Source organism: Melanotaenia boesemani, chromosome 22 (assembly GCF_017639745.1).
Source record: "Melanotaenia boesemani isolate fMelBoe1 chromosome 22, fMelBoe1.pri, whole genome shotgun sequence".
Taxonomy (NCBI): domain Eukaryota; kingdom Metazoa; phylum Chordata; class Actinopteri; order Atheriniformes; family Melanotaeniidae; genus Melanotaenia; species Melanotaenia boesemani.
The window spans coordinates 12,515,870-12,529,222 of record NC_055703.1 but is presented as its reverse complement, the minus strand read 5'-3'; the positions used below and the strand labels follow the sequence as shown (position 1 = coordinate 12,529,222).

General features: G+C 38.4%; 2 protein-coding genes across 2 annotated transcripts; one reads left to right on the top strand and one right to left on the bottom strand.

The window, feature by feature from the left end:
• The first annotated feature begins 800 nt into the window (after window positions 1-800).
• On the top strand, window positions 801-4,470 carry mrps18a (mitochondrial ribosomal protein S18A). The gene is made up of 6 exons (XM_041976428.1): window positions 801-974; window positions 1,385-1,416; window positions 2,132-2,236; window positions 2,389-2,512; window positions 3,702-3,774; window positions 3,871-4,470. Exons 1-6 carry the CDS (start codon window positions 827-829, stop codon window positions 4,013-4,015), a joined length of 627 nt encoding a protein of 208 aa, XP_041832362.1. The 5' UTR covers window positions 801-826; the 3' UTR covers window positions 4,016-4,470.
• Window positions 3,647-7,652, bottom strand: rsph9 (radial spoke head component 9). The gene is made up of 5 exons (XM_041976427.1): window positions 7,285-7,652; window positions 7,034-7,196; window positions 6,626-6,755; window positions 6,245-6,388; window positions 3,647-4,689 (listed from the first exon to the last, which is right to left on the bottom strand). The coding sequence occupies exons 1-5, from the start codon at window positions 7,509-7,511 to the stop codon at window positions 4,529-4,531; spliced, it is 825 nt and encodes a 274-aa protein (XP_041832361.1). The 5' UTR covers window positions 7,512-7,652; the 3' UTR covers window positions 3,647-4,528.
• Between the last annotated feature and the right edge of the window lie 5,701 nt (window positions 7,653-13,353).

Here is a 13,353-nt window from a genome sequence, read left to right as displayed (position 1 = left end):
GCATGTTCCAATAATGGTCCTGTAGGTGCCTCTCATCCTTTCATCTGCAGAGCATTATGAAGAGAAGCACACAAAACATTGCCTATCTCTGAGCATCAAAGAAAAGCAACATAAGGATGAAGGCATCCAAAGATACAAAGATGCATGATGCAGGTTATTGTGCAGGCTGCAGGATGTATTTTCCCTTGCAGTATGTTACATGTAAAACTTCCTGGCAGACAAATACATTCTGTCCAATCCTGATTTTCCCTTGGAGTTATAGAAATATATCTCTGAATGTGTGATGAATGTTACTGTTACTCATGATGTGAGTTTGTACTTTATTGCCCTATTGTATTCACTGGATTTAGATCTTAGCTCATATTTTATTATGAGGGCAGATTTTTGGCTCATAAGGCTCATAAATCTGTGAATTAATTTAATTGGACTTCAAGATGACTCTCTCTTGGCCACAAAACAATTTCCTTAAGTTTCCATAAGATTTATTGCAGGCAACTCATTGTCATCATCAATATCTTGGTTAAGGAAACCAAAGAGCCAGTTTAAGGGGAAAATTCATTACAGACATTAAATGTAATCAAAACTGTTCACTTTACCAAGTTTTCAAGTTTCTGTCTGGGTGTTGACTGAATTTAAAAACGTCATTTAAGTGCTGAATAATGACACATTAATGGCACCATGTTGAAAGGAAAAGTACTGTTCAGCAACCACAGCCTTACGTTATCATTTACGTATGGCCGTAGCTGCAACAGTGTGTATCGCACACCGTGTACTCTCGCGAGATTACAAAGTAGGAAGTGACAGAGGGGAAGGTCGAGAATTAAACATGGCAGCGCGCAGTGTAATGAGGTCCTTGTGGACCTCATTTGCAGGTTTAAGACTAGGTCCCACAGACTTAAGCGTGAGCCCACTTCGAAGGCAAAATGTTCCCCAGCTGTCTGCTTTAATTGTCCAAAGCCGAGGGCTTCGTCAAGGTGAGACTTCCCCATAGACGTTTTGATTTTAGCCAGACAACCCTGTTAGCGTGAAGCTAACATTTTAGCACAAAATGAAATAAGGGCTTGTCACGTTTGTCATGTTTTCGCTTCATATCTGCTGTCTCTTGCGTGCAAATTGCTAGGTCTAGGCTCTAGGTTCTCAGCGACCCTCATTTGGATAAGCGGTATAGGAGATGGATGAATGATCCATCATCCTGCCGATGATGAAATGAAACGTCAAAATAAGAGACGTTTCTACAGAAAATCATAATCATAATATGAAAGGACGGCGAACTAAAACTTACATTAGTGGTATATTATATGTGTGGATCGCTAGACAAGCTTATCCCATTCTGTTATTTGTTTGTTTCCTCTAATTAAAAGCCTGTTCGATATCTGATTCACAGTGGTGGAGAAGCAAGATGGCAAGACAACAACTGTAAGTAAAACAGGACCTAAAAAACTTCTGATTATGTTTTCATTCGTTTTTGTCTTGGTTGTTTAGTAAGCAGATGTATGGCTTCTTTGCCATTCATCTGCAGTTGATTTGTTTTGAAGAAAGAAAGAAAGTAAGAAATCTCTATTTTATTAAAACAGATGTTGTTGTGTGGATTATAATCCATATTTGTTCTTACAAGCACATAACCTATTTTTTTTGTGGTATTAAACACCACAATTAATCATAACGATTCCACAATATCCCCACTTTCCAAAAAAGATTGTGCCTAAACCATAATGTCATGGGAAAAACTGTGAGAAACGTCATGCATAAGGAGTTTACAGTGTTTTTTATTTTTATTTTTTGTTTTTATGGATTCTGTTCACAGCTATGACAAGGCACCTACATGCCCAAAGTTAGCTTCTCGCATAGATAATGCTAAATTGGATTTTGAAAATGGCATTAGTAATAGCTTGTTGTTAATGCATTAAAAGTGTTTGTGTTTATTCCACATATTTATCTCTTTGCATTGACATGTTAATTCTGACAGCCCAAGTTTTCATGTGATATTACACATTCATAGTGTCGGGAAAATTAATGTCTAATAACTGATAATTGTAAAATTGTGATTGTTTCTTTGACAATAATTGTACAAAGAAAATCTGTAATTGAGACACCCTTAATACTAAATGTACTAACATGTACCCTCGGGTAGATTGAAGGGCAAATCCTAGAAGTTCCTGCTGGACCGCAGCCTCCAAATCCCTCAGCCAAGTGTCCTATCTACAGATGGAATCTTCAACACAAATACAACTACACGGTAAATGCAACTCACCCCTTTGACCCTGTAACATTAATACAATTGCAGGGTTAATTTGTGTCACAGCCCTATATTGTCCAGATTATCAAATATATTTTTTGTGTCTGCTATCTAAAGTGTTTGATTCTTCTTTTATGTTTTTCCCCATCCAGGATGTCTTGTTGCTCAGTCAGTTCATCAGATCGGATGGAGGGATGATGCCTAGGAGAGTCACTGGTCTTTGTTCAGAAGAGCATCGCAAAATTGCCATCTGTGTGCAGATGGCTCACAGAGCAGGTTAGTGTTGATTTAAAACATTGGTTGATGCAAAGAGTTCACAGATGTTGTAGCTAAAAATAGCAAAGGTTTTTAATTAGCCTATAAATGCCACCTCCATCTATGAATGTTTTGTATAGAATAATCTGGTGGCCGTTTTGTATGTTGCGCCATCTTGCAGTGCTGCCATTACTGTGGTGGCAAGTCCTTATTACCTTGTATCTACAGGGCTTAAAGTATTCTGGCACTGTGCCGGATCTTCAGCATTCAGTGTTTTTGTGGCGTGAAAAAAAGACAATACCTTGATGTGTGCACTAATGTGGACTTTTGTGACGTTGAGTTCATTACCAATGGTATGAGAGGAACACTGCTTCGCTCTTAAATACATTACTAACCAGTCAGAATTTGAGCAGGTCCTTAGGTGTAGTTTACATCCAGCTGCAGTTTTGATCTACGCTATCGGCCCCTTAGGAACATTAGAGCACAGACGTTGGTGAATGCTGTAGCTGTAAACGTCAGTACCTTAGTTTTGTTGCTGGGATGGAGGATGAAGACTGGTTATTACCTATGCCACATATTTTCGGACACATGCTTTCTGTCTGTGTGGTGGAAGTGTGCACAATCCCACAATATGAGCATGCGACCATGTACAGTCTGAAATGACATGCCATCAACATCAGGCTGTTTAGTTTTTCAACTCTGTCTATGAGCGTGGATGGAAAAAATGTTCAGAGATGCAGCCTGATGTTGATAAAGTTAGCTTCTGATCTGTGACATACAAAAAGGGCAAATCCACTGCTTTTTGGGGACCCAGACCAGATTAGACCAGGTCCTGCTGACAAACTGCTACTTCGGATGTTCAAATCTGAACTGAATTATTCTACAGAGCATGAAGATTCATTAACACACAGTTCAGTTTATAAATGTGAAACATTTTATTCTATTTGTGAAAATGCAAATAAGGGGTAGTTTTATTTTTTTAAACATGCAGAGCACATTAGACCAGGTCCCGCTGAAAAACTGCAAGACTTGGGATGTTCATATCTTAACTGCATTATTCAGAATTACTCTTTGGAGCTGGTAGTTTTATTGAAACACAGTGTCTGATATATGAAAACGCATACAAGGACCACAATAGACACCTTGCTAGTGCTTACTGTTGACTGTTTATTATAGACATTTTAAGTTGATTACATCTTCTGTGCTCAAGGTCTGCTCCCTGACCACAAACCCAAACTCCCAGAAGGTCATGTCCCAAAGAAACCAAAGCCAAAACTTAACAGGTGATGCATACAGCTGTTTCCCAATTTCTTACCAGTATCTTCAGCCATGTCCAGTGTACTTAAAAGTTGCTTATTATTTTACATCTTATTGTACAGGTACCTGACTCGCTGGTCCATTGACTCTGTGAAACCCATCTATAAAAGAGGACTGAAGTGGTGTAAGAAGAAAATGGATGTTGGCCACCCAGCACTTAAGAACAATGTGCGTTATACAATGAAGCCCCTGAACATGAAACACTGAACGACAGGAAGCCTGACAAATCACAACATTGGCTGAACAAAGAAGGTGGGCCATCAGGCATCAAGGTTGCTGTAGAAAGCTCCATGTATCTGGAGTTTACTTGGACTTGAGACCTAAACCATCTGTATTTATTCTAACTTTTGTTTATTGAGCTGCAGCAGACTTTTAATGAATCCACACCCAGGACCATCTATTCTGACTGTGGTTATTAAAAAGGCCTTTAAAGTGAAAACACTGACAACTTAATGTTAGCAACAACTGGGTGAGTGTTATGTTTTCAAAGTAGGTGGTATGTTGGCTGTGTAAACTTAAGGCAACGCAGATGTTCAAATAAAATGTTTGTTTATTCTACCTCCTAACATGTGTTTACTGTGTAAGAATAGCCTTTGTGAAAGAACTTAAAGGAAGAAACGGCTTGTAGACATACTATTTCCTATAATATTTTAGTATCAAGATTAAAAAGAATAAATTAGAATCCTGAGGAATATGCAGCTTCAAGGATGTAAATATCTTTCACACCATGAAAACCAAGTTTAAATTCTTCATCCCATCACCGATGTAGACGTATCCATGTTGCTGAGTCATTGGCACATGATAGAAAGTCAGTCCCATCCACAGGAGGCTGCGCAGCACGCACACTTTGCCTGCAGATTCAAACTGAAGACTCCACGAGCCTAAACACAAACACAGATTACTTCTAAACAGTTGATGTTAAATGCAGGAAGCTGCTACATCCTGTTCTCTGTACTGGAGTAGAGGCTGAAATGATCTTTGGAAGTGTTGCTGTTCACATGCTAGAAACTGCTAAGGGATACACTAATAAATCACCCATTTGGGCTATTGATGTCTACCATCGAACTTGTTTCTCAACATGTTTGGGTGTGACCATAAACTCCAGGACCATGGGAATTAAACAAGAACTGGATTGACTACTATGAAAACATTTGATTACACAAAAGGGAGACGATTCCAATAGATAAGACAGCTGTTCCAACACTGTTTTTGGTCTTGTCTCAGAATATGATGCAACTAAAAGTAAATCTACCATATGACATTTGTTATGTAAGATGTAAAGTCTGTTGCAAGAGGACAAACGGATGTAAATCAGAAGCTGGAAACAGCAGGGTTATGGAACCGAGGAGGTGCTCAGTTTTGGGTCTCATGGAACGACACCTGTTTTGATGGAGATGCATTTGCCTTGTCCCCAGAGTCTCATCTTAAACTTTTATCGTTCTCTAGGAGAGCATGCAATTTGCGTCAGTGAAGGCTACAGTGAGTGTGGCACTGGAACAGCTGTGTCCTGTCTGCCATAGTGACGACACTGCTGACATCTGCACCAACTCAAAGAACACACACCAACATCTATACACAGCCTAAATCACACATCTGCTGCATGTTTGCATGCGGGTGCTAAACATTTTTTTTTTTTCTACTTCTAACACGCACATACTTTTACGCCCAAGACCTCACTGCCTGTTCATTCTGGCCTGGACTACATCCAGCTACTAACCTCACAGACTTGTAGACATGACTCTGCATAACTAAATTCACATGGCTGGCTTCACAGTACTCATGGCTTAATGTTTGATTGCTGGGTTTGATTTTTCCATTACAAATAACGCTGTCAGCGTCTGAGTTTGCCACCAGCTTTTGAACTTCATACAGTGATACAACTGTATTAATATATTAACTGTTTAAGGAAATATTGTATCACAGTGGAGAATGACCCATTTCAAGAAATTAAGTCTCTAGGCTCACAAATCCTACTCCCCTAGAGTTCAGGACTAAGAGCTCAGATATCCTAAATCCAACAGAAATTGTCTGGTTGTTAGACCAATATGTCAAAGGGAAATTCTTCCAACATTTTCCCATAAAACCTTTCTTATCCCCCATTCAAGATTCACATCAGGCATTTTGAAGGTTTAGTTCAGCCAGCATGTGTAATTTGTTTCCATTTGGATTAAATGCTTCGACATTCAGTCAGCTGAATCGCCACAGCAAAATTGCCCTAAAACCGAACATCCTTCTGTTTTACTGTATTGTGGCAGTTATAATGCATTAAATCGAAAGAACTTAATGTGTTAGTGCTATCTGATAAAAGTAACATTTTTAGAGCTGGTTTAATGAACTGATGTCAGAGGGTAAAATACTTGAAGAATATGTTATAAAATGTGATAGTTTTAGGTAAACACAATGCAACAACAGCTGATGTTAGCTCTGTAGCTTCACCTTTAGGGATGTCATCACTCAGGACATCCAGGAAGTCAATATCTGGGCTCCATTGGCCCATTTCCTGGATGGATTTCTTTACATTCTTGGGTTTCCTGAAGTGCATGAAATTTTCAAGTTTCCTTGCTTCCATGTCATTGAGACCTAAAACAAAGATCATAAAATCAATGCTGAACTGAAATTGTATATTTCACTAAGTATGTGTGCATATGTTAAACAAGGATGATTATTAAATATGCTTAGAAACATGCCTCATATTCATCCACTTAAGATAAAACTGACTCAGAGGTGGCTCATATAATGCCTTTGCCTCATGCAAAGGCAAATCTCAACACTCCACCATGAGACACAGGAAGGTGCACCTCACTATAAGAAATTTACCCCCAAAGCTACGGTTTATCTGGACAAGGCCAAATGGACTCTTGATGTAGGCGCCACGAGGTGCAATAGACACATCTTCTTCAATGTGGTGGATTGTCACGGCCAGCCTCATTTCCTCATTTACTTTAGACTGTAAGCAAGAACAATTTATCCATGAGATGGAATTCATGACTGCACAGTTAAATGCTTTTTTCCGACAGAAAATGATCATGGAAAACCTAACTGGGATTATTTTAAATTCTTAACAAATAAAACATGGTTGCAGATAGATGGCCTGAGATATGACTTTATTTACTCTTGCAGCAGGGCATATATATTTTATAAGCCTCCTGCTTTCTCTGACACTGCACCACAAACACGGTAAAACGAAAAATAAATAAAAAGTCTTTATTAATTGATCACACTTACCACTGCTTCATCTTCTGCCCCACTCATTTTTCTCTGACTGCTCATCTTATGTTTGTACATAAATGAGGGGTCTCCTATGAAGCGACTTTGTTCGGCTTTGGACACTTCGTCGATCATAGAGTCAGTGACAGAAGAGAGCAGGAACCAGTCCATGCAGTTGAAGCTGGGGATGATGCACCACATGACATCGGTATAAGGACAAATATATCGCAGGTCAAAATAATATGGAATCATACGAGTGGCTGTTTTACCTGTACAGATACTTCTTATCTTGCACCTCATCTTCTCCTCTCCCCTGAGCAATAAAGTAGTCCTGTTTTATTCCTAGTATTTTTCCCCAAAACATAATTCGTTGGAACTTGTAGTTTTTCTTCAGAATTGCCAGAGAAGTCTGCAGGGCGGCTCTCTGTTCAACATTTAAAACGAATCCGCTACCGGCAACCAGTTCGATAGAAGATGAGAGTGAAATTGAGTCCATTGTATTACGAGTAACGACCTAAAGTAAGTACCTATTATCTGTGTTTATCGTTATCAAGTGTTTTTAAACTACTCGTTAACTAGCATAACGGCTAACCAAACCTTCAGGCTCGAGCGCTTCTTCTTGGGTTGCTATGACAACAAACTTTGTTGCCACGTGGGGCTGCCAGGGTTTGTCCTTTTTTATTTTTTATTATTATTTTTATTTATCATTATTTTTATTATTATTTCAGCGTAACATTTTGGTTCACTGCGTTATCACTAAATATAATAATAAGTAAATATAAAATAAATAATGACCCATTTTTATCCAGACATGAGCGGCTGACGTCATTTTCCACCCGCGTCAGTCTGTGCGTGCCAGACGCAATGACAGACGTTGAGAGTGCACCGTATCACCATAATTGCATGCAGTTACATTAGTCCAGCAGAGGAAATCCGATGACTGTGCTTATGTTAAAAATATGACTCAACTAGAATCCTTTCACAATTTAGCAGCCTGGCACCAAACGTTTTTCCTTTTTAGGTAAATGTCTTGCTGTGTATATCCCTGTCAAATCAATAAAGTCAAATTAAAAAATTAACGAGGTGGCTAAAGAGCAGCTATGATTTTTAAAATGGTCTTCATGTTGCTTAGGGTTGTTCTCAGAGTTTCATTTACTTGCTGCTCTTCAACCTTGCAACTATCCACCCAAGGAAAATTTCTCATTTCTAAACATTTCAACATTTTCTTTAGGAAAATTACTGACGTGATCAGTAACGCGGCGACTGACATGAATGACGTTTTTTCCCCCCATTTAACCCATTCATACATTAATGTATTTAAAAGAAAATACACATAAAATATTTTATTTCTACAGACAGTGATGCTTTTTTTCAGTCATATTTGACTTTTTATATATTTAATTTATTTTGATCTGTTCTATAAAGATATGAATATGTTTTTTAATATTTATATAGTAAGGATATTCTATAAAAACCACAGTGTCAAACTCAATGTCAGTGTCTCTTGTTACATGGTGGCATGAAGGCTTGAAGATAAAACAAAATGAAGCAGAGCTGCTGTTTATGTCATTAGTGACAGTTGTGCTTCTCCAAAAGGGATAATAGTGCACAACAGTGACAGAGTATCCATATTATAAAAGTAGGGAAATGGAATCCAACCACCTGTTGTCTGATGTTTAATCCTTGCTATTAATGCATGATAATATAGCCTATACATTTGCATTGAAAAAGCTCAATAAAAAGCATGAAATAGAGCAGTGTGCAGGATTTAAAGACATCGAACAACTTAAATGCAGCAGGTGACATGAGTGACAATAACTGTTTTACAGTGCAATGTTCTCTTGGAAAACTTTAGATTCTGACATTCATGTGTTACATTGACATGTACCTACCAACCCCCCCAAAACATTGTTACAGATCAAGCAGAGCCCCCCTTCAAGGCAATGTACGTCACTCCCTGACGGCAAAGATCTCCGGCAGCAGGACAATGCACCTGGCCACACAGCAAAAACTGAATAGCAGCAGCTCAAGGAACGTGACAAAGAACCCAAACTCCACAGATCCCAATCTGATTGAGCATCTGTGGAGCTGGAAAAAAAACTGATCCGTGGAGGCCCCACGCTTCGATTCACAAGGCCCAAAGAATGGACTGAAAACTTTACAAGTTCCAGACATGACAGGAAGCCCCTTTTTGGTCCAGTATCCATTCCCAGACAGGTCAGAGCTGTGTTGATGAAGCTAAGGAGTACTATACAATATCAGGCAGGTGGTTTAAATGTGGTTTATCAGTTCAGAAATCTATATCTATATCTATTTTTTCCTCTCTTAGTTTTTAGCTTTTATTGGGCTTTTATTGAATTGAGAACTTTCCTAAATGGGGCTCTCTAAAGAAGATTTGCATTATATAGGTGTAATGTGTCTGAAAGCAGGACAAAGATGAGTTTTATCCAGATAATCCTTTAAGAGTTTGAAAAAATCTGATATAGTTTATGGAATACATTTGCAATTCTCTTTTTTAATTTATTTATTTTTAAAGTTGAAACAGGTATTTTACCTGTTGGAAAGAAAACTGATTGTAGGGTGAATTATAGCCTCAGACACCCCCTCTGTTTTACCCATGAAGTTTATAGAAAGGATAGCTTACAGAGGAAAGGAAGGGCCAAGGGCAGTTTTGTGTCTGGCAGTTTCAACCAAGTGACGGGAAGATTTAATCGGGTAAGCCCAAGAAACATCTGGCAGGATGCACATGTAGATCCCTCTGACATGGCTGCATGACACATGGGAATACAAATGAACAGTGCTAGGAAATCAACTTAGTGGCATTTCGTCTGTAATAACGGATGCACATCTGTGTATTGGAGTGTTCACTTGTAAAATATAGCCTATTTATGACTTCATGAACACAGTATCTGTTTTGGTGTTGAGATGGCACCTAAATCCTCATTAGAGAGAAAGAGGTGTTATGTATCAGTGTGTGCCATTTTATTTTTACAATAAATATTATAGTGTAATATAGTATTAAATATTTGCGATCATTGTAGTTTAGTTGAATTTGCTTCTGAAAAGTGACACAGGAAGATAATTGTGATACTGAAATTCCTCAGTTTGAACTTCTGATTAAGTGTGATTTGTTAATGTTTCATTAACTTTGGTCTAAAACTGGGATTTTTGAGGTCAGACGTCAGTGACAAGTATTATCAAACTTTGGAAATTTCCACATTGTGGAAAATGCATCAGAGGGCCACTTTGTTACCCTATAATGCATTTTCCAGAGTTTGAAAAGGGAAATTTGTTCCCTCTTTTGCACTGGCGATCATTTTAAGAAATTTCCAATATATTGTAAATTTATTTTCTTTATAATGAGCTGACGCACACTTATTTCATCACAGCATTAAATCATTTCTCATTGGTCAGCTGTGCATTAATATGATCTTTCCTTTGTGGGCTAATTTTACTGTTAGACCAGACAACCATTCATACTCCCTCAAAAAGCTTAATTGCCCTGTATCTGTTAATTAAAGCAACACAAGGATTCAAATCCTTTACTTCAAGGCATGCAACAAGCTATAGCAACTATACAGCCGGACCCACATTATAAAATTATTTGCTTTTCTGAGCAGTTTATGGAGCAAATCCTGTTTAGGAGACACTGAACGAGCATCAGCTTTTGGGTTTATCCTGGCTCAGGTCCAATAGCCTCAGCCAGAAGAAGCAGCATGAGGATGGCTTGAGTTACACTCAGAAAAACATGATTGGCCACTGTCCAACAAATGATTTTGGACAGTCTGCTTGTATTGGGCTGATCTTGTGCATGATGATCCTATTATACCTTGCCTGACAGTGGAGCCTTCCACTCTTTTAATTTGTGCCATATGACTTCTACGCCCATGAAATCCAAGTATGTGAGGGTTTCTGAGTTGAGGGACATCAACATCACCCAAGAAAACAAAACAGAAACAATAAAAAGGGTGTTTTCATTTATCACCCTTGTTTTATTTTTTGCCTTTTCACCCTTAAAGCCTTTAAAATTTTCAAGAAATGGCCATTTTTTGCCATTTACTTTTAAGAAAAAAAGAAGCATATAGGAGCTTCTCAGTTATTTTGTAAAAACATTTTGAACTATTTGACCGCAGTCTAGCACAGCCAACGGTCTGCTTGATGTCTGAGTAGATGAATTATAGCCAGGCAAATCAATGCCCTTCCACTGTTGCACGCCTACAATAACAGTTTGCTACAATCACAACTGGGATTGTTTCAAATCAGTCAAATTCTTGGGATTTCTACTCATTACGAGAACTGAATTCATCTTGTCCACCTGTGTAAGAGATTTTAGCAACCGCCACAAACTGCTGCTGCTTTTGCAGCATGGCACGCCTGGAAGAACAGTGAGGAACCGTTTGCATGGTTATGGGATTCAACCACACAATCCATGCAATGGCCCTGTGCTCACATCTCACCATAGATTGAACTACATGCAGTAAAGCAACACTCTTTTTGTCAGATTCCTCACAGAGTTCTTCACTACTGTTGAGGTCAGATCCTCAAATGAGGACGTCAGAGTAATTAGATGGATGGTGTGGGCCGGTATTGCTGTTGGACTCTGGTTTTCAGTTAAAGCATGGCAAATCAGAGCTGCTATAGGGAAATAGAGCTATTTGTTCAACCCTTCATCCAGCACATCACACCTTGTGAAATATCTTAAAGTGCAGGATGGGGCCAATAGGCACTTGTTCAGAAAACATTTTTGGCTCCAGTCTGCATCCCATTCAAGATGCATTACTTCCCTAATGAAATACTAAAAGTCAGAAAACATTTTCCACAAGTCATTATGGCATCGTTAGCTAAATTCACTCTTTGTGGTCAGTGTGTTGGTGGTCCTTCTGAAAAAATATTGCATGATTCAACAGATATTTGCCAAAAAGAACATTTTTATTTGTCCATCCAGATTTGAAATATTACTATCCAGCTCAAGTGTCTTGTTAAAATATGGTCACTTTCTGCTTTAAAAAAACACAAGTTGATCACTGTCAAATGCTGAACTCAAAGCTTTAAAGTTACAATTTAGTGGCTGTCGCTATGACTTTCTATATTCTGTTTAAAGTGTATGGTTCTAGTTTGAGAATGACCAGCCACTAGGGCTTGGATCAGATGGCATTAACCTACAACAAATGATCTCAAGTTTCTTCCTTGGCTAGAAGTCCAAACCTTAATCCTTTTGAAAATATCTTAAATTCGCTGAGCAGGCGTGCAACTAAAACATTAAAATTTTCCAAAATACAAAGTCAGTGCTCAAAGATTTTTCCCAGGGAAAATCCAATTTAACATCTCTTGATTGGTTAAAAGCTAAATCCATGATCAAATAAAAAATTCTTCTCAAATATACAATTCTTAATGAACAAACTCCACTGTATCTTAAAAAAAAATCCTGTAAGGTATTTTCCCAACGGAGCACTCTGCTCTCACACTGCGGGTTTACTTGTGGTTCATAGAGTTTCTAAAAGTAGAATAGAAGCAGTCTTCTGCCATCAGGAGCCTTTTCATTGAACCAGATCCCAGTTTGGGATTTAGAGGCAGTCACTCCCTCTACATTTAAAACTGGGCTTAAAACCTTCATATTTGATATAGTTTATAGCTGCATCTGGCCCAAGTCACACAGAATCATTCCTTTAGCACTATAGCTTTAGGCCTAGTCTGCTTGGGGATCTCCCATGATCCACTCAGCATCTTTCCTCAACCTGCTGTCTTTACTTTCTATGTATGTTATTTATTTCTTTTTTTTCTTTTTTCATCACCAGTCTCTGTTGTGGTGTGGCTGTGTTTATATCACTGTGCTGATCTTTTACTCCTCAACTGTTTGGGTGGAAAGAGGAATATGACTTGAAATTAAGTTTCAAAGCAACCAGTTGCACTTGTGATCAAGTGCGGAGGTTTGCATTTTGATACTGTTTCCAGTTTACAATTAATTCATCAAAAGCCAAAGTAGAGTTGTATAAAATTACAGGTCCAACATCTCCTACGTTGAAGCAAATGAATGTCAAACAGCTGTAGACAGAAACGTGGATTATGTACCAGAATTACCTATTAATCATTTGTTTATGTAGAAGAAATTACAAAATGCAAATACATTGGCAACATATTAAATCAGATATGGTATGAAAGATGAGTTAAAAGTCTGTAACTTCAAGACCCTTATGCAGAAAAAAAGCTGTCACAAAACACACATTCAGCTTTGAATTAGTCCTGATGTCTATTCATCCCCATGCTTTTCTTTTCCTATGTCACGCGACATTTCCAGGGCTCTGTGTGTTGGCTGTAATTGTCCAAACAAAGGGGCCTCG